Below are 21,263 nucleotides of genomic sequence, written 5' to 3'. Positions count from 1 at the left end.
TACATAAAACACTTGACTTCCACATTCACTGAATCATCAGAGAAATGAGCGATGAGGAGACTGTAATCCAGATAAAGATAAGATCAAAAAAATAAATAATAATAAATATTTATATATATGTTTCATCATGTTTTCTACAAACTTTTCCACAGTTCTTTCAATTTTTATGATATTGCATCATCTTCTTCAGTGGTTTAATGACTACCAACTGGAGAATTAGTGTGAGCGGCTGTTTATCTTAACAAACCAACTCCTAATCTACTACTATCAAAAATGTTTTCACTGCATTTCAATGGAAATCTCTCTATAGCTTACTGCTGTTAATGTAAACTCATCACTTTATCATCATTATGAAATTCCTTAATAAATTGGTGGTAATGTACATAGAAATGTATATGTTAAAGAAACACACAAGCTCACTGCGACACTCTCCGACAGAAGGTTAACACGGATTACAAAAACATTATAGCAGAAATGATCGGAATTGAAAAGTTGAAAGTGTTTAGTTGTGGTGTGCTGCTGTGGAAATGTTATGTGATATTAAAAGTGACATGTGACATTGTTCACCCTTTATTATCATCCAGAATTGATCTATTTTTACTATATTATTGAAGTCTTTATTTGAATACTAACTTCTTTTTGATAGATTACATTCTTTCTAATATCAGTTGAAAACATTGTCTGAAACAGTTTCGTTTTGACAACATTGACCACAAGATGTCTCCACATTTGACGAGCATGAGAGATAAGATGGCAGAAGAGATGATGACAGAAACGTAGCAAGGACAAAGGATCCAATCTGGTGGTGTTTTGGTATGGGGTTTAGGGCTGGGGCTGGGGGGGAGATATGTTCTATCCAAAATTAAAATCCATCTTGGACAGGCGCAATGATTAATGAGTTAATATTTGGGAGAGAAATAGAATCTGAGGAGCCGTCCTTGTCACATTGATAAGAGCTGTGACACTACCTGGGCCTTCATAGGGACCACACTTCAATGAAATCAATAATAAGAACATCAGCAGTGTCTCACTCACTCTGGCATTACCACTTTGTTTTGTTTACCGTATTTCTTACCTGATGCACCATAAATACAGAAGCTAATTGTGATTTGCTGTCAGTCTAAAGTTGCCCTGAAGGGTGATAATGCAATCTGTAAGAGCATCTGATACTCTCATAATAATATGCACAATTCACTTGAATGTCCTGTTGGGTAACTTGTTTATTAGGTTTTATAGCATACATGGATTTGTTTTGTGGGGGTTATGAGTGTATTCATGTCTTTTTTTTAGAACACTGACAGTCGAGGGAACATTTTAAAAATGTTTTTCTCTCAACAGTGGAGTCCTGCTGGGTCGTCTTTCATGGAAAAGCTTAAAAAGCAACACATGCTGCAATCAGACACTTACAGTATGTACCGAGACCAGTGACCACTTGTCTCCATTGAAATAGATTGAATGACTGATTAAAAGATTGAAAACAGGTGTCAAACTAATTGAAGAAAACAGTACGTTTGAAATATCAACGATTATATAATGATTATTTCTCATTTTTCTAGGGTACCAGCAAATTTGTCAAGGCCATTTTAAAATAATATGTGTAAAATAAGGAATGAGAAATATTTTTTTTAGTCTTTGTTTTAATCTATGGCATACTAAAGGCATGCAGGTATAAATGATAAAATTGCCTTTATTGCATTACTTTTCATGAGGAAAAAAGCTTATTTCTGCACTATAAATGGTACCAATAAAATCATCCACAACTTTCAATTGAAAAGCCGTAGTGTAATTGAAAAGGTGATGCATGATGGGAGACTGTAAATCCAGAAATCATTACAAAGTAAAACATTTTTTTAAATGTAGTTTGAACAACATTTAATTCCTACAATTTTGAGTTCACTTCAACGCATCCGATTGTGCTGTTTTTTTTTTTAATTGACATGGTTCCATTCATTTGAAGTGCTTCACTGAGTGACAGTTTGATTTTGAGTCACTTAAAGTCAGTTGCCTTTTACATTGTCAGCAAATGTCTCTACCTTCATTCAGATTTGTTTCCATTTGAAACTAAATTCAAAAACTACTATGACATGTTTCTTCTCAGATGGTTTGGTGTCAGGAGTATAAATGCTTGCCAGGTTTTCAGTGAATAACTTCAACAAAGGGAACAATAGCTCAGGTTCCTGATACGTGTGTAAAGCATGGAAAAGATCTGAGCAACATTGGATTTCACACAACACACATTAGTACAACACTTCGAACTTTCAATCTATAGCCCTGCTCACCTAGAATAAATCTAAAATATATCTGGCATATAATCTGTGATATTTTATTATCTATATCTGTACTTTTAAAAAAGGAACTTCAAGGCACGTAATAAAATCACAACTAAAATTGTATTCATCAGTCATCGGGAGTTTCCAGCTGAACTATCACTCAGCGTCTTGTCAAATATTAGCATAAAGCCTCACCTTAACTTTCAGTCAGTGGTTGTATGGCTCACAGTGTGATGAGCCAGATGTGCAGACAAGCCCACAAAGCAGAACCAATGATGTACAGTCATCTGCACTAGCACTGATTACCGTCTTAATTATCTACTTCACACAAATTGTTGTAAAGAGAAAACAAAACAAATTTGGTGTGAGCAAACTGACATATAATGGGTATTTCATAACCACGTTTTCTGAAGCAAAACTTCTGTGTTGCGCCTTAAAACAAGCAGTGTTTTGCAGATCTACTCCGGTGATCAAAACCAACCTATTGGCACACAAATAGCTTCATGCTAAAGGATTCTAGAATTACTGCCTCGTGGTTGTGGGCCTCCGCCAAGAAGTAGGGTTTAGTTTACATCCATATCTGTGCAGACTCAAATAATATATGTAGTGAAGGTCTTGGCCAGTAAAGCTGACTCCCAGACTGACAATGCTTTAAATATGGATGTTACTGCAAACAAGTGTAGTATCTATGTAACACAGTAGATTACCTGTGTTAAGTTTAGGACTGTCTTTAGGTCGCTCTGGGAGTGAATGAAACAGCAAATGTTTGCAGTTTAAAACAAGGAACTGAACTGTAATTTATTATAGTTATTAACACACAGAAAATCAAGGGAACAACATAAAGAAAAATAACAAATTCAAGTAATAACCCCAATACCGGTATTTCTCCCACAGTCAGTCAGTTTCAGTCTCTTGTCTTTCAGTCTACTACCCGGTAGTTTACGTCTGGAGGCTCTCAGACTAACTCTGATCTCAATCTTTTTATTGCTCGTCGGTGCTCCTGCAGGAGAACCCAAGAAGACCAAATGCAGCTTCACTCACGGAGAAGATGATCAGGGGTCACAGGGTCACTCAGCTCCAGCTCTGTGGAGGTTTCTGGGGATCGTTGTCTCCATCACAGATCCATACAAACAAAAACAATCTGCATGCAGCAGAATTGAATACGATGTCAGTACTATAATTTATAAACTCTATTGTTGGTGTAACAGTAAATAACCAGTAATATAGTATTACACATATATATATATAATATTCACTATGGTCAATATTAACATATTTCCACACACACATGTCCTCATGTCTCAATGACATCTGTCACTTATACCTAACAGACATTATTTAAACGTCCACCGTTACTAAGCAACACACTCAACAGCTGTTCTCCATCTGACCGTTAACTTCTGGCGCTAAAACAAGAACATGACGTCATCGTTCCCGCTCGGGTCAACAGCTCCAAACGCATTAACCCCTCAGTGCTTAGCTAGCGCTTAGCTAGCCCCGTCACGTACATGTAGCTCCACAATCACAGATATCAACCACGTAAAATAATATTAAACAACAAATTAATATTTATCTCCGACTGTTTTTTCCCCCTTCTCTCCTGATAGATATCTTTAGCCCAACTAAACAGCTGTTTACAACTGTCCTCCTTTGTAGCTACGGCTAACTGTTAGCAACGCATCCGTCACTCACCGGAGATTCTTCTCAGACTTAAATGAACTTCTTCCTTCGGAGTCGGTCTGGTTAACGACCAAATAAATAAACATCCTCAACAGCAGTGAGCAGAAATCAACCAAATGAGATTCTTCATGGTGTAGATCATGACGCTGCTGTTTCCTTGGAGACATAAAGGGCCGTCTCCAGGGAGACGGCTTTGATCTCCCGACGTGCACCACAGCGCCCCTCTGGTGAACGTCGGTATTGCATGTTTGAGTTAACCCTTTAGTTGCTGGTAAAACTAACGTGGGTTACAAAAGCAACACATTGTACAACATGGATGCTTCACACACATCTTCAGCCCAACACCACAGACGATCTGTGATCAGCAAAGATTCAATGAAATATGGTCATCATGTTCCCTTGTGTTTCTGAGTTATGGTCTTTTACAAAACATTTGAACACAGTGAAGATGACCTTTGACCTTTTGGACATAAAATGCCATCATGCCTTGTTTTAGCAATTAGCACATGAATTATTGAGTTATGGCCACAAAAGTGTTTTGTGAGGTCACAGTGACCTTTGACCTTGTCCCTATGACTCCCAACATCTAATCAATTCATCCTTGAGTCTAAGTGAATGTGTGTGCTGAGTATGAAAGAATTCCCTGAAGGTGTTAGTGGGATATCATGTTCATCAGAATGGGAGGACGTGAGGTCACTGCGACCTTTGACCTTTGCCATCAGAAATCTATCCAATGTATTGTTGGTACTCAGTGAAAGTCTGTGTCAAAATTTGAAGAAATTTCATCCAGCCAGTCCTGAGATCTTACGTTCATGAGAATAGGACGCTGACGAGTATGCATAAAAAAACATTATGCAGGACTGCATTGGTTGAAGATTGGTTGGCGATATTTCCGCATTATTAGCTAATTTACCAGTTTTCATCAACATGCTTTCATCCCCTGCGGCGTTTGCAGAGCAGTGTTTAATAAATTCTGTCAGCCATCAAAGCAGAACTGTCATCCAATCCAAATTTGTTTTTTTTTTACAGACAGAAGTGATCACAGGTTTTAAACACAAACATAAATTGAGGATTCTATCAAAAATAACCAAAGAAAGCAAGAGCAAAACAATATTTGGTGTGAGCACTCTTTGACCTTAGAACAGAACAGGTTCTCAGCTGTGTGCAGGTGTCCACCTTTGTTTGTTTGTCTCTTCATGTGATCCAGACTGTCCATGACGTTGAGATCAGGTCTCTGTGGGGGTCAAACCATCTGTTGCAGGACTCATTCTTCTTCTTGACACTGAGGATAGTTTCTTTATGACTTGCTGGATGTTTGGGCTCTTTGTCCTGCTGTGCAGTGTATGCAACAACAACAAAAAAAAAACATTACATTAAACGTTCACAACAAGACAGCAAAAGAGATTTTTTTTTTCTGATCTTTTCAGAGGAGAAAGATTTAATTTGATTTGATTAAACCTTGTTAAACCTGGAGTATTTGGCTACTTAAGACAGCACAACAAGCTGTAACCATGAATTATACAAGTAATTCAGTTACAGTGAACATCATAACTGAGAGTAGCCCTCAGACACAGATTAACATCCATTTGTGTTTGTACACACCTGACAAGTGTTAACTCCATGTTAATGTTGGTGATGGTAAAAAAAATAAAAAAGCAAGTTGACCTGAAGTAGAGTGTTTCACTCTTGATGATGATTTCATGTGGGTTTTTCATTACTAAATTCACCTCTCATTACACACAGTCCTTGGATCCCATTTTGATATACAAGTGTTGATTAGTACAGGCTTGTGAAACATTTATCCATAATTTAAATCTCCCTTCTACATAACCAATAAGAACAGTTTTGATTGTAACAGTGATTCACTCTATTGACAATATATTGATACTTTTACAGTTCAAATGTTAACCACATAATGTACGTTCACAACTAGCCTTGTTGAAATGTCAAAATGTATAAATGCGTAAGTGTAATTCACTTATATGTAGTTGTTGGAGGGGGTTATTAGAGACCAATGAAAAAGGACGGTCACAATTAAAACAGCGTTGGTTTAAGTGTCTGGATCAACGTTTAAAATGACGGGTCTTTGTTACAGATTTGAAGTCTAAACTTATGATCTGTTCTGACTTCTGACTGGATTTTAAGCAGAACATGTCAGAAAGGTTATAACGGGGAAAACTGGTTTGTGATGGCATCACTGCTTGATCCTTTGATGTCTGCTCTTATCATTGTGAAACAGAATTCACTAATCGTTGGATTGTTCACCCACAAATGGGGAACGTAGGTTCAAGCTGAGATACCCCTGTTATCATCAGGCATATTTTACTTAGCAGCCCCGTGTGTATTCAGCGGATATACAATCAATAAAATCAATAAATTGAGTACATCTTTATAATTGTTGGTAAAATTGTGTCCAATGTCGAGGCTCATGGTCTGGTTCATGTCAACAAAGGAATAAATAAAGTGACTGTAATTTCAAAACAAGTTCAGAGATTGTCTGAACTATCCCAACAAATCCAGACTTAGTCTTTGAATTTTGTTACATCCAAAATCATCCCTGTACATACACATGAATTGTCCTCCAAGAGCTCATGCTTCTGTATTTCCTCTGTGCTGGCACATTGCTCTTCATCCATGTGGCCTGTTCTTGGCAGAGGACATTCTTCCATGCAGGGCTGTTGGACCAGCACCTAAATTATCCAATTAGACGGTGGGGGCAAGACTGTCTGCAGGCCACTGTGTGGCTCACAGTGAGGCTTAATCACATCAGCTATACAGAGAAACTACAATGAGTCCTAATATATTGGATTTCTGTAAGAGGTGATGTGCTAATGTCAGCAATGAGTCATTTCCTGGGGCTCACACACAGGCACACACACACACACACACACACACACACACACACACACACACACACACACACACACACACACACACACACACACACACACACACACACACAACTAAACACATTCTGAAGATGACATTTGTGTCTCTGAACTTATGAGACCAATAGATGTGTGGGGGTGTGACCCCGTCAAGTTTTATGTGATTGAAGTTGTCGCTGTTGTCGGTGTTTCACAGACAGGTAAGAAATTAAAGGATAAACCTTGAGAAATAGAATTATAACAAATGCAATCTTCTAGACTAGCCAGGTTATACAAGTGTGATGATAGTGATGTGAACCATATGCTGTGGCCTTCACAGTCACATCATCATCACTGGTGATGATCAGGCCCCACCTGCTCTGTAAAGTATTATTAACACAGCAATGATATGATAAAATCAATGCTGAATACTTCCAGAAATCTTCTCACTATGGGATCTAAAATATTTTTGACATCATATAAGTCTGAGTCATACATTTGTGACATTTAAATACATAACTGGCTCATTGTTTATCATTTTATTTGCTCATATTACAAAAGTCTATAGATTTCCCTGAGCTGATAAAAAAAAAAAAAAAAAAAAAAAACAGCATGATGATTGACATTTCAAGTCCTCACTATTGTCAGCGGCTGACAAATTAATTTGGATTCCATGGCTGGAGTACAAGTTTGTGTCCAAACCTGCCCGTTGCTCAATCAAGTCAATGTAAATTCAAATAAATCAATTGGATGTAAATTTCTATGAGAAAGATTTGACTCGACTCCCTGTTGCTGCCTGTTGTTAACTCATAACACTTGTTTGCATTTTCAACAATTTGACTTATTTGCTTAATTTCTCTGTGCACTGTAGCAGAGTAATGTAATGGCAGTCTGTGTTAGGGACCCAGTCAAATGGAGTTTTGCTGTCTAATTGCCAGTGGTGTCAAATTACCAAACCCAGAAACCACAGTATGTGAAATGGCTTTGATTTAATTAACAAAACATTTTAAATGATGTGTACAAAATGTTAAATCCTGTAATGTATTGCTGAGTGGTTTTAAGCTACTTTGTGGTAATTTTAGCTCGCTTGCTATGAAGAAGAGCTGCATCTATTGTCCATATTCCATCTACTGGCATCATAATTTACACACTGAGCTATAACTTTCCAATTGTATTTGGTTGTTTCTGTGCACAGGGGGGTCAACCAACAAAGTGTGAAGGTTCATCAACTTTTGGCTCGCTGACCTAAGGTTGCTCTCTGATCGTTTGATTCAGCTTTTTCAGACACTCCCACTTCTGTTGTGTTGCTTTATTATTATTATTCTATATATTTTTATTTTACCTTAACTTGACCAGTGTTGCCATAGATGCCACTTCAAGTAGAGCCCACCAAAAAGATCCTTAGCACCAGCTTTTACGGATTTATATCAATATTTATGTTTAACTGTCAAAAGGTTGGCTTAAAAAAAACAACAGATCTTCAACATGTTTTTGTTTTTTTGTCACCAGGTGTGATGGATTTTGCATTGAACAGAACTAGTGGTCGTAGTCAGTGAGCCAGGTTCATGTTTGTAGCTCTGCATTCCCAGCATCCACCAGTGCCACATCTGAAATTGCAGTGTAGCCCTTCACTTTTTTAATAGGCTTTAAAAGGGGGTTATTGTTAAAAAATGATGGTTAAAAGGACTCTGTTAATACCATAGTGTTTATAGTAGATATAATATATGGGTACCCTATTTGTAGTAATTATATCAAATAACATAGACAGTTTAACTATGACTATTACACAATAAAATCAATATAATTATTATTATTATTATTAATAATAATTAAAAAAGCAATTCACATTTTTATTGTTAATAATGATAATAAATGTGTGGGGCTGATCTCGGTTTTAGCAGTGTTGCTAATGTGTCCAAGCTGAAGCAGCACGCCGCCTCATCACCGCGTTCACGGAGCTCTCCGCACCTTCGCCATGCTGCAGCCGGCTGGGACGTAAAGTGGATTAAATAGCCGGTGTAACGCGGTGGGATTTGAACCGCTGTCTTGCTTGGTTTTTTTGGGTTTTTTTTTTGCCTTTCGCCGCGGCTGTCTTTATTCACCGCATCGCTTTTCTCTCTCTGTGTGTGTGTGTGTGTGTGTGTGTGTGTGTGTGTGTGTGTGTGTGTGTGTGTTTCTCCCGCGCAGCTCCTCTCTGCTGGGATCCTGGTCTTCCAGGGGCTGCAAAGCCGTGCTAGTCGACTCATTCAGGACCAAATGCGTGTGTGATAGACTGTCCACCTTCGCCATTTTAGCACGGCTAAATCCCGAAATGGTAAGTCCGACATCCTCCCTTGACTTCCTTGACATTAAAGGTATCGGAGACGGTGCGTTTTTTTGTGGGGTTTTATGTGAATGCATCAGCTGTTTTTTTTTTTCCTCCAAAGGGCGTCATTGTCATTACATATCAACAGATCCTCCCTCTCTCTGCTCCCCTCCTTCCTTCCTTCCTTCCTTCCTTCCTTCTCTCTGTCTCGACATGACAAAGCCATGCTGCAAAAAGGTTATTATAGTCTTGCCAAGAAAGGGATTGTTTTTTTTAAATGTGGAGGTGTGTGTGTGTGTGTGTGTGTGTGTGTGTGTGTGTGTGTGTGTGTGTGTGTGTGTGTGTGTGTGTGTGTGTGTGTGTGTGTGTGTGCAGGAGGGAGGGAGGGAGGGAGGGAGGGTATTTATGTGGCTGTTTATGTGCTCCAGGAGGAGATGCAGGCAGGGAGGGCAGCTACGTGCTAACCTGTGCATTGAGCTGTCAGATGTACTGATACTCACACAAGACAAGTTGAGGGAGATTTAAAATCACGTCAGCAGATGATCATACCTGCATGCCCCCCTACCCCTCCTTCACTTTTCTTATTTCATGTGAACACTTGATGTTCACATTAGCATATTTTAACATATTACACTGTCATTGGCGTCACCATGGTTACCAAGCCCCATGAAGAAAGTGCTGCTGTGGCGATTTGATCATCTGTACAGCAACAACAACAAAAAGACACTTTAATCACAGCTACAGCAGGACACAGAACACAATGCCCTTTACATGGTGGCTGCAGCTGAACATAGAGAGCCAGCAGTGTGTGTGTGTGTGTGTGTGTGTGTGTGTGTGTGTGTGTGTGTGTGTGTGTGTGTGTGTGTGTGTGTGTGTGTGTGTGTGTGTGTGTGTGTGTGTGATAATGGACGTGTCTGTAAAAATCACAGCAGCATCCCAGTGACTCAAACATGCCCCAGTTTCTTTGAGGGCAGGGCAGTCTTTGTGGGGAATTTTCATTCAGGGCGATTAGTTATTATTAGACTGGAAATTGCCTAAGAAGCAGTTTGTTCACTAGTTGTCGTGGTAACAGCATGGGCACCAAGGCTTTCTTAAAGACATAGGAGGCAGCGTGCTGTTCATCCTGCTGCCTGCATGTGCCCAGAGGTTGAGACTCAGCCAGAATAGAAGCCAAAAGAACCGCCGAGCTCTGACACCTTTGATTGGTCTTGATTGAACAGATACGGTAACGTAAGTGAAGGTGCTGATGGAGTGTGGACATGGTTAGCTTAGCATTAGTCTGCTTAAAGTGACAAAAACAGGAAAGCATGTTGTATCTCTTTTGTTTTTACACAAGCTGTATTGTAGAATTGTCTTATTTAAATGAACTATTAAAGCCAGCAGTGTCATTTCTGCTTCAAGTACACTCCTTCTTCAAGTACTGAGGCTTTTCTTTGTTTTTGTCACCACTGAAGACACAGCCATGTTGTTTGAATAAACTTGATGGAATTGTCGGTGGACAAAGTGAGTAGGAAGCTCGGTGATCACGCTGTCCAGCCGCTCGCCTCCATCCCCACAGCTCATGTTCAGTTCAGTTTTCTGGGCAGTTCCTTCGCTGAGGGGGAGTGGGAGGCAGAGGTCGCACCTTGACAAGCTACGAGCTGACACACTGAGCCGTTTCACCAGCATCACTGACACTAGTCTCTTCTAGTATGACGCAAACCATGCTATGTGCCTGAGGCAAGGACAATAGAGCAACAAACAGCCTCTGATCCTCAATTTACCATACATCTGCTAAGACATATAACAGAGTAGTGTCTTTTTTAAATGAATTGATTTAAATTTCATTATTTAAACAAATCAATTTATTATAGGCTTGAATTGATTTTCAGATTTATTTCACATTATTAGGTTTCTGTTATAAAACAATTATTAATTAATGGGCTTGGCAGGTCAACAAAGGTACAATTTGAAGTCATTTACAAGTCAAAATGTGTAACATTAACTGTGTCCAGCTTCTCAAACGTGTGCATTTTACTGATTTGTCATTTGTTATTAATTCATTAACTTTGGGTTGTAAAGTGTCAAAAGTGCACATTTTAGACTCTTTTAAAACATTTTATAGACAAAATAATCAATCACTGCCGAGAGGTTAATTGATAACAGAAATTGCTTTTTGCCACACTAATTTAAAACTATTTAGAAATAGATATATTTATCTTATCGCAATATGTTTTCTAAATATCCGTCCATCCATCAGGCATCTGTTGTTCCATCCAATTATTGTGAACAAGATCCTTTAAGGAATTTCTTCAAATTTGAAACAAAACTCCACTTGGAGGCAAAGATGAACTAATGAGACTTTGGTGGTCATAACGTTTTTCCAAAACACTTTTGTGGTCATTATTCAACACCATAACTCCAAAATAGAAAGGGATTGTTACTATAGTTTCACATTTTGTCAAATCTGAATTGATAACACTAATCGTGGGAGCACACTTGAAAATATGGTAATTGTAGCGCTTTTTGTGCTGCCAGGTTGAAGATGTGTGTGAAGCATCCATATTTTAGAATAAGTCGTTTTTTGCAGCAACATCTGTCTTTGAAGGATTGTCTAATGTTGTCAATGAGCTTTGTTGACTCTTATTTTTAGTTTTGTGTTTCTTTCCATGAATTCACACTCTAAAACCATAAACATACAGCGGAACAAGACCAACAAAACTATAAAAGTGTAAATCAAAGTATACCTTTTATGAAATTTCTTCAAATTGTTGAAATTATGTGAGTCTGGACAGACGTAGATGTAAACTGACACTTCCTCGCAATTCTGGTTTTCTACTGACCTTTTATCAACAACAATTCAAAATCCTTTTCATTCACTCATCTGGTTCAGTAATCTAACCAGCTCTGCAAGGCCACAAACAAAAGGTGAGGGCAGTACGCAGACAGCAGCCTACGCCATTGAATTTGTGATTAGAAAGTAAATGATTTACATTCAAAGCTCCCGATGCAGTTCATTTATCAACACCACAACATCAGTGACGTTTGGAGCACATTGCTCTTTATCACTATTGTAAATAAATTAATTGCAGTGGGAATTGTAAGTGTGCGTAGTTTACATTTGCTCACTGTTCAACATTTTCCCAGCACCTCATTTCACTATATTGGATGAGTGTTGTTTGTTCACTTTGATATTTAATTAATGCTAGTGTTTGGGACCTATCAAACGTAATTTTAAGTTCGGCCGTTCATCTCATATCATTGAACTGCTTTCTCCACTGAGCACTGAGGTTCTCATATTACCGGGGGAAGAGGCATTAATAATACTAGTTACCTCTCCCCGAGCTAAATTTAGCATCAACCCTCGGAGGCCGACTTGTGGTACCATATCTTCGGGGATGACGAGCCTGAACAAGTATGTCGGTTTCCTCCTGCGTGAAGTTGAGATTGCGGTGCCGGCCTGCTCTTCAGGCTTTAGAAATGGACAGTATGCTGCACCGTAAGGAAACGAGACGAGCTGATTGGATAGATGTATACCCAAAAGGTTGGCCACACCTACTTGTACTGCTGCTCTTGTGCTGTACCTGTGCTGTGCCTAGAGGGACGAAAATAGGGCCCTATAGTCTTGCTCTGTTGTAGTCTCTGAAATATGAACATCAGCCAATCAGGGTATTAATAATGGGGCGTCCCCCCCTGCAGCCTGCCCTCACTGTGCAGACGGCAGCCTGTTTGCAGCTCTGTTGCATCCGGGAAGCGTTTGGCACCTTGAGGCAAGCTAAATTGCCAAAAAGGCAGCTCTTGTCCTTCCTTACTCTGCCCCCCTCCCCCCATACTATTATTTTGTGAGACAGGCATGGCTGCCATGCTAATTATTCCTATTGCAACACATAGTAGCTTCTAACTGGCCCAGCCACTCTGTCTGTAACTAGCCTCCTACAGCCCCAGCATGACAAACACCCCAACCTCCTTTTTCCTCTCTGTCTCACCCCCCCCCCCCCCGCTCCTCTCGTCCTCCTATCCCTGCCTTCTCTATCCCTCAGACATTTCATCACACAATTTTTCATGCTCTGATGCTGCATTATATTTCAGCTCTCCCTCGCTTCCTCTGCTTACTACATCAGTCTTCTCTTGCTGCCATCGCTTGTGTCCATTTTGTTCAGTCCAGCTTCACTGCAGACGTGTTGAAGGCAAAAACAGAGAAAAAAATGCATTGCAGTAAAAGGCACAAACCCCCTGAACCCAGTTTACTGTCACTGCCAGACCTGTGTGTGGTGGTGGTGGTGGTGGTGGGGGGGGGGGGGGGGAATGAACGTCCTTTTGTTGTTTTAGGTGCTGTAAGCATGCATTATCCTTTTATTCACTTTGAATATGCTGCCAGGAGTCTGTAGACACAGTGACAAGCCTCTTTAGCCAATTAGTTCTCATCATAAGGGAAACAAATAAGTAAACAGGACGGATCGAGGTCTGCAGGGCTTCAGGCCACTGGAGCGTCTGCTTTCTATGATTGACGCTGCATTCGTGTTGTATGAAAGGACACCAAAATATTTATGATAGTTATACTTGAACTCAGATTAACAAATGGAGCTGTCCTGTGTGGCTCTACTGAAATGTACAAACGTATCCAGTGGCTGTGTTTACTGGTATACCGGTGAGTATACTAAGACAGCTACGAGCTACGAGGCTAGCCACATCATGGCTTCATATGAAGCCGTGAGCTTGACTTGCTCTGCGGTTGTACAAAATATAATTTGCCTTTTCATTCATTGAGAAGATCAATAGGAATTCTGATGTGCAACGGCCTATTCTGAATGTCATGGTTTTATTTGCCAGCTTGTTAAATACATTACAAATGCTACGTTCTAAAAATACATTTGCAGCTGCAACAATTATTTTCATTATTGGTTAATTTGCTGTTTATTTTCTCTGTTCGATCATACAATAGTAAACACCAGTCTTCTTTCGAGATGATGCCGGCTTGTTTTTTTCTCCTAAAACTCCAGCTATTTAGTTGATTTAATACAGAGAAATAAATCACTGCTATAATATCAGATAATGTTAACTGAATTTCTGTTTGACTCAAATATTATTTGATTACATATATTATATTTTCAGGTTCGTAACTCCTTTATTGTTCACCTGAAGGATTTCTTGGAGGAATGACCTCCTCAGCAGCGGAAGCTAACTGTGCCCACGTGGAATAACTTAGTCAGGTCACTTTCTTGTGAATGGTAACGCTCCTGTTTGGACACATCAAGAGATTTCCAGCTGAGGTCCCTCATTGGCTGCGATGGAAGTGAAAGTTAGTCTGTCTCAGCAGATGCCTTTTCATTCTGCTGCACTCGTAATCTTTTTTTCTCTTAATTTTGCTTTCAGGGAAGGAACTCACTGCAGTGCAGATTAATCAGAAGGATTTAATTAACTTGGCGCCGGCACACACATCAAACCTGGAGACAAGACAGGCTATAAACTCAGCCAATTATCTCCTGCTAGAAGGGTAGTGGTGGGGGTGGTCAAACTCCCTCATGTCCTGGTCCCCTCATGTCCACCCACACTTCACCCGCGATCAACTGCCCACTCATCTCACCTTATTTTTTTCCACCTGAACACAGCATTAGGCCCGAGCTGTTACGGCTACCGACACAGACACATTGGGTTTAGATGATTACTGCTGTAAATAACGTAAACTTGTTCCACCTTGCACGTCCCTGTGCCAGAATTAGGCCATATCTGTTATTAAAAACACAACCATAGAATGTATAAGGAGGTAGTTTCCGGTTCTGAAAAGTGAAGCCTCCAATACACTACAAAAGCTTCAACTTGTCCCATGAAATACAAAGTCAGTCATTTTTTTTCCAGAAGTGATTGTGGTGTCATTTGCTAAATTCACTCCTTCTGCTCAGTGTTGTGGTGTTCCTTCTGAAAAAAAAGTTCCATAATCAATTGAATGCTAGGCCTAAAATACATTTATGTTTAGAATAAATCTGGTTTGATTGAGGAGCCAGAGGTAAAATAAATAAATATAGATTCAAAACCAGACTAAAAAGGTAGGTCTTGAGTTTTCTCTTAAAAATATCAGCACTTTCTATGGCCTCCAGGTCCTCAGGGAGGCTGTTCCAGGAATGTGGACCATATACTAAATGATGCCTTCCTTAAGTTTTGACTTTGGGTTTAATTAAAAGGCTACTACCGGAAGCCCCAAGGGCCATAGAAAGCTCATACAATGAAAGCAAATCTGTTAAAAAGGGCAAACTAAGACCATTAAACGCTTTAAAAAACAGTAAAAGGATTTTTAAATATATTCTGAAGTAGACAGGTAGCCAATGCAGACACTTTAAAATTGGAGTAATGTGTGCTCTCTTACATGTGCAGCTGAGTTTTGAAGTAATTGCAGCTGTGATATGTATTCTTTATAGGAATACAAGAAAGCAGAGCATTGCAATAGTCAATCCTGCAGGTAATAAACGTGTGCAGTCGTAGTATCGTCTCTAAAGAGAAACTGTCGCACTCTGGCAATGTTCTTTCGATGAAAAAAATGTATTATTATTTATATCTTTAAGTAGAAGAGTGTTTTTTTTTGTTGTTATATCCAAATTGGATATGAGGTTGTTTACAATGTTGAACACTGACTGGTCCTAAAACAAGATTCATATTTTTCTCAATTATTTCATAAAATCATTTCTCAAAAATTTAACAAAATGGCAGATTGAACTCTGGTCTAATTGTTAAGATCTAAGGCATTTACATTGGCCTTCAGAAGAAGAAGACGGTCGTCTTAAAAGGAATAATTAACTAAATGAAGTAGAACAATATAAAAAATATGAAATGAATGGGATGTTAAAATCAGGTTGCTGGTTCAACCAGGATCAATTCCTCCAGTGTTTCCTCTGTGGTGTTAAAATTATTATCTTGACAGTGAGATATAACCCTGTTTCCAAAAAAACTGGGATGCTCGGTAAACTTTGAATTTAAAAAAAAAATGCGATGACATGCAAATCACGTAAACCCATATTTTTAATTAAAAACAGACCAAAGACAACATATCAAATGTTCAAACCTGAGAAATCCTTTTGTTTTATGAAAAACAACATGCTCATTTTGAATTTGACTCCAGCGTACAGAGAACGCAGCAGCCTGTCAACTTTTCCCTTGCGTACAGAGATTTCTCCAGATTATCTGAATCTTTTTATGATATCTGAACTGTAGATGGTGAAATCCCCGTATTCTTTGCAATTCTACGTTGAACAACATCATTCCTAATGTTTGCAGTATTTTCCCACACAGTCGTTCACAGAGTGGTGAGCCTCTCCCCTCCTTCACTGCTGACAGACTCTGCCTCTCTGGGATGCTCTTTTTATACCCATTCGTGTTACTGATCTGTTGCCAGTTAACCTAATTAGTTGTGAGATGTTCCACCAGGCGTTTTTTTTTTAGCATTATGTACACCATTTTTCCAGTCTTTTGTTGACCTGAGACACGTGTTGCTGGCACCAAATTGTAAATGAGCGTATATTTTTCATAAAACAATACAATTACTCAGTTTCAACATTTGATCGGTTGTCTGTAGTTTATTTTCAATTAAATATGGGTTTACATGATTTACAAATGATCATTTTACACAGCGTCCCAATGTTGTTGTATGTTTAATGTAATGTATAGTTTATTTTTTTCACTTCTGAAGTTGCTGCTGTTAAAATAGGACTCCTGCTGCTGTTTTTTTTAGGGGAGAAGTGACTCCATCCTCTCTCCTTGAAAACGAACTTTATATTATTTCCCTTCAAATTAAAAGTTTATACACTAAATTAAGTGTTGTACTGCAACCAACAGTAGATATTGGATGTTTGAAATGATGCAAGTTAATTCTGGAAAAAGGACAGTTAAGAATGAAGAACTCAGGGCGAGAATGATGGATGTAAACAATCACCCAGCAGGTAATAGGGGTCAAACAGAAACTTACTTATTTACTTATATAACGTTTGAATTTTTAGATTTTACTGAGTAATTATTTATATATTTTTTTTTATGTCCAATACATGTCAATAGTTTGCCTGCAAACTATTGGTGCCAAAAGGTGCAACGTTTTCCGCATGTGTGTGACTTTCTTCTTGAGTTAATGTGCATGTGTGCTACATACAATCTATATTATCTAATAGATAATGCTTGTTAATAAGAAATGTTTTGAGCTATCAGGTGGATTATTGTTAAATGTGTCATTCAGCAGGTCAAACATTTCTTGTGTGAAGTGGAATATTTAAACATCTACTGGATCCATTTGCACAATATTTGCTGAAGTCAGTTGTGGTGTCCAGTAAATGGTGAGCCCATTACATTTCCTTTCTCTCCATTGTGAGCTTCACATTTTGTTAGAAATTTGAAATTTGGTAGCACTTTCATGGTCCACAGAAGATAATATTGAAATAACTTTATCCCCTTGCCTCAGCTAGCGTCGCCATTTAGTCACCATTTTTTGGTTTGTGACCAAATTGCGAAACTAGTGACTTCACCATCAGCCTCAGATGTACTTTGTGTGTTCAGTTCTAATGGCCACTGTTAGCATAATGAGTTGCTATGCTATGAGAGCGAATATGGTAAACATTATACCTGCTAAATGTCAGCACTGTAGCAATTGTCACTGTAAATGTATTAGCATGCTGAAGTACCTATTTTGTTTTGGACAAGAATGGGCCACAATAACTTTACATTTGGCTAATAGAGAGAAACTGCAGGTTGCACCGTCCAGGTTGGTAACAGGCCGCAGTAAGGTTGTGTTGCTTATGGGCTGTAAAAACCAAGTTGTTCTGTGGCCTCCATGCAGGCAGTGTCTCTCCGGGCTTCGGGTAGAACCTGTAGTTTACCCTTTCTCCAACCAGGCGGATATCATTCTTTCTTTATTTTTGCCAGATCAGATTATACAGAAATATGGAAATGACAGAGCAGAGGTATCAGCTGTCTTTGAGATTCAGGAACACTTGCTGTTGTTCTGCACAGTTATTTGGAGTAGACTGGAGCAGAATAGTGACTCTGCTGCATCTACCTGAGAACTGTCCCTGGTTTTACCTGGTTGTTTGTCTGATTGATATGGTTTCTGACCAAACATAGAGCAACCCAATACAGGTGATATGATATGGACAAATACATGTTCCAGTTTGTTCACAAGTGATGGCAAACACTGAATTATCTTTTTTCTAAATAAAACAGCCTGTCACAGGCTTTTCCTCATTAATTTGTATTCTCTGTCTCTGCCTTATTATCTCTTTATCTGAATGTTGCACCGGAGACATTTCATTTTGCTTTTTGATGAGGGTTGAGTTAAGTTGCAAACTAACAAGTTACAATGTAGTAGTTGGTGTTGGCAAATGTTTTGTCCCCATAAGAGTCCGTTTTTTTTTTTTTTTTTTATCTAAGAAAAATTCTTGGATTAAAGAGATTTAATTGCCAAAAGTTTTGATGCCAAAAGTCTGTTAACTATTGCCTGAAATTAAAGAAAAACTACAAATGTGTGGTTAAATATATTTGATTGACCAATTACATGTTTGGAAGCGTCTGTGGAGAGAGTCCCAATGGACCAAAGCAGCAGGAGGAGCAGGTATCTTCTGATGCTGTGCTGTTGTTTGTATCAAAGGTATCCAAAATTAGTGATGGCAGATAATCTGGGCGGTGTGAGGTACATGCTTTACTTTTTCCAGCATGTCATATGCATTTGTTAGTTGTTGTTTTTTGGTGCTTTATAATTTTGCTTTGTATTGCTCCAATTGTCTTATTGATTGGATTAAGTTTTCTCATCTCGTTGTACATCTTGAGTTATATACATGAATATATTTGAACTTCTAAAGTTAAAACTGAAAAAAAAAGGTTGCAAAGCAGAGTTAATTATTGTGCCTATATTTAGAGATCAGTATTGTCAAACTGAAACATCAGAACCAGCTGAGGCATAAACATTCAGCCTCACTCTCATGCACTCTGCTGCAGCTGCTGCCATGTTACAGGGTTGCCACGGCAACCAAGACAATGTCTGCTGTACAATGTGTTCAGCTGCGAGGTTTCAGGATAAAACAAAATAAATGTCAGTTCTATCTTATGTGTATGTTGATTGTGTGACATTGACTTCGTAAGCATCACTAGTGTGTGTGTGTGTGTGTGTGTGTGTGTGTGTGTGTGTGTGTGTGTGTGTGTGTGTGTGTGTTTTTTCTGCTGATTCTGGGTTTTGTTGTTCCTTCATGCTTCCCCTTGAAGTGACCTTGCTCTGAAACTGATGCCAAAAAGCAGCAACCTGTCAACTTCTCTCAAGCCATGGATACCAGATACATGCGTGTGTGTGTGTGTGTGTGTGTGTGTGTGTGTGTGTGTGTGTGTGTGTGTGTGTGTGTGTGTGTGTGTGTGTGTGTGTGTGTGTGTGTGTGTGTGTGTGTGTGTGTGTGTGTGTGTGTGTGTGTGTGTGTGTATTCTTCACATAATTGTGTTCTTGTCAGGGTCAGAAAGCCTCTCTACTGAAAGCTACACCAGTGAAATTCTTTTAGCTGAGTTCACAGTTCCTTAAGGCAGTGCTTGGCTTCCTCTGGTGTGTGTGTGTGTGTGTGTGTGTGTGTGTAGTTGTGTAGTTGTGTGAAGTCTTTCCGGTAACCTTTACACCACCACTTACCACCATAAACACTGCTGTACAGCCAGCCAACTGGTGCTACCTGCTGACAGTCACTGACAGACAATAATTTTTCTGTGAGAGTCAAATCGTCACTTCTGTTGTTTGTCCACCTGTTTTATTGTCCACAGAAAGTCAACCGCACGTGACAAACAAGCGTGCTGTGCACTCCTCACACTGTTTATCATGCGCTGTTGGTTTAATGCCAGGAACTCGCTGCCTGCATGGTGTGTGTGTGTTACCTGTTGTTTCGTGGTGTAGTTTCATTTCGACGTCTATATTAACGGATCAGAGCAACCGACGCATATTTATCACGTGTGCCGCGTACGGTTCAAAGCTAAAATATAAAGGGAAACGATCTGTGATCACATTTGTACTGTCTAATCATAGTATAAACCCAGTGTAGGCATGACAACACTTCCCCAGGTGAAGGGCGGGGGTTTTCATCGCCGCTCTCTCCCTCCCTCTCTGTATCGCCACTCTGTCTCGGTGTGTGTCTGTGTGTGTCTTTGTGTCTCGGGCTGTACGAGGGAAAACAAAAATAATGTGCCGGCTCTTTGGTTACAACTCATCACTTGTCAGACCTCAACAATTCAGCACCGATGGCCATTATCAAAGAGAGACTCGTTGATTCAATCGTAGGAGGCAGCCGGTGTGGATACACACAGTGCAACCAAGCCGCAGCTGGTCAGCGAGTGAGAGGCAACGCACACGCCGGGCAGGCAGTGTGTCCCGGGCCTAACTCCTCATCGGGCTGCCATGACATAGAAATGAACTCAGTCCACCATGACCTCACTGCTGGGCGTGGTTACAGGGGAAACAGAGCACACGTCTGACCAACAATACTGTATCCATCAGTGATGCTGGCTGTGGTCAGAACTAGAACAACACATTTAAAACTGTATGGCAGTGAAACAGATTTTCCAGCCTGGTGTTAAGTTACGATTTAAGTACTGAGCTGCACTTTAAACAGATTAAAAGCAACTTGAACCACTGAATACACTGTATCTGTTCAAGATAAGACCTTTCAATGCATTTATACCAGCACTGTCATTAAAAGTCTTGTTGCCTGCATTTGAAACTCATAATGCAGAAATTATAGTAGTTGGTTAGCTTTTTTTGAAAAACTGCATGGATCTTGTTATAAATGGTAAATGGTCTGTACTTGTATAGTGCTTTATCACCTTTCAGTCTCAAAGCACTTTAACATGGTTTTCCCATTCACCCACTAATGAGACAGATCACCATGCAGGGTGCTGCCATCAGGAGCACATTCACACACCAGTGGTACATCATTGGGAGCAACTTAGGGTTCAGTGTCTTGCTCAAAGACACTTAGGCATGTGGACAGGAGGAGCTGGGGATTGAACCACCAACCTTCTGATTAGTGTTCAACCCACTCTACCGTCTGAGCCACAGCCTCCCTACAAAACATTTATTTGAGTTGTACTTTTATTATTTTTTTTTATTTTTTTTACTAGTGCTTCTTAAGATTTTTGAGGTTAAGGTGTTTTTTTATGTGTTTTTTG

General features: G+C 39.4%; 1 protein-coding gene across 13 annotated transcripts in view; it reads left to right on the top strand.

The window, feature by feature from the left end:
* adgrb1a (adhesion G protein-coupled receptor B1a) overlaps positions 1–21,263 on the top strand; it is a 169,301-nt gene that overhangs the window by 115,153 nt on the left and 32,885 nt on the right. For all 13 annotated transcript variants that reach the window (XM_069702081.1, XM_069702090.1, XM_069702089.1 and 10 more), the window contains one exon: positions 9,005–9,131. In XM_069702081.1, coding sequence (XP_069558182.1) covers positions 9,005–9,131 — 127 coding nt within the window. The remainder of the gene's footprint in view (positions 1–9,004; positions 9,132–21,263) is intronic.

The sequence above is a fragment of the Brachyistius frenatus genome, unplaced genomic scaffold (assembly GCF_029030835.1).
Source record: "Brachyistius frenatus isolate BFR_SWC_R1_liver_20210118 unplaced genomic scaffold, ASM2903083v1 Contig_40, whole genome shotgun sequence".
Lineage (NCBI taxonomy): Eukaryota > Metazoa > Chordata > Actinopteri > Embiotocidae > Brachyistius > Brachyistius frenatus.
Note: the sequence above shows the minus strand (reverse complement) of the source record. Positions and strands in the feature narration are given on the sequence as shown.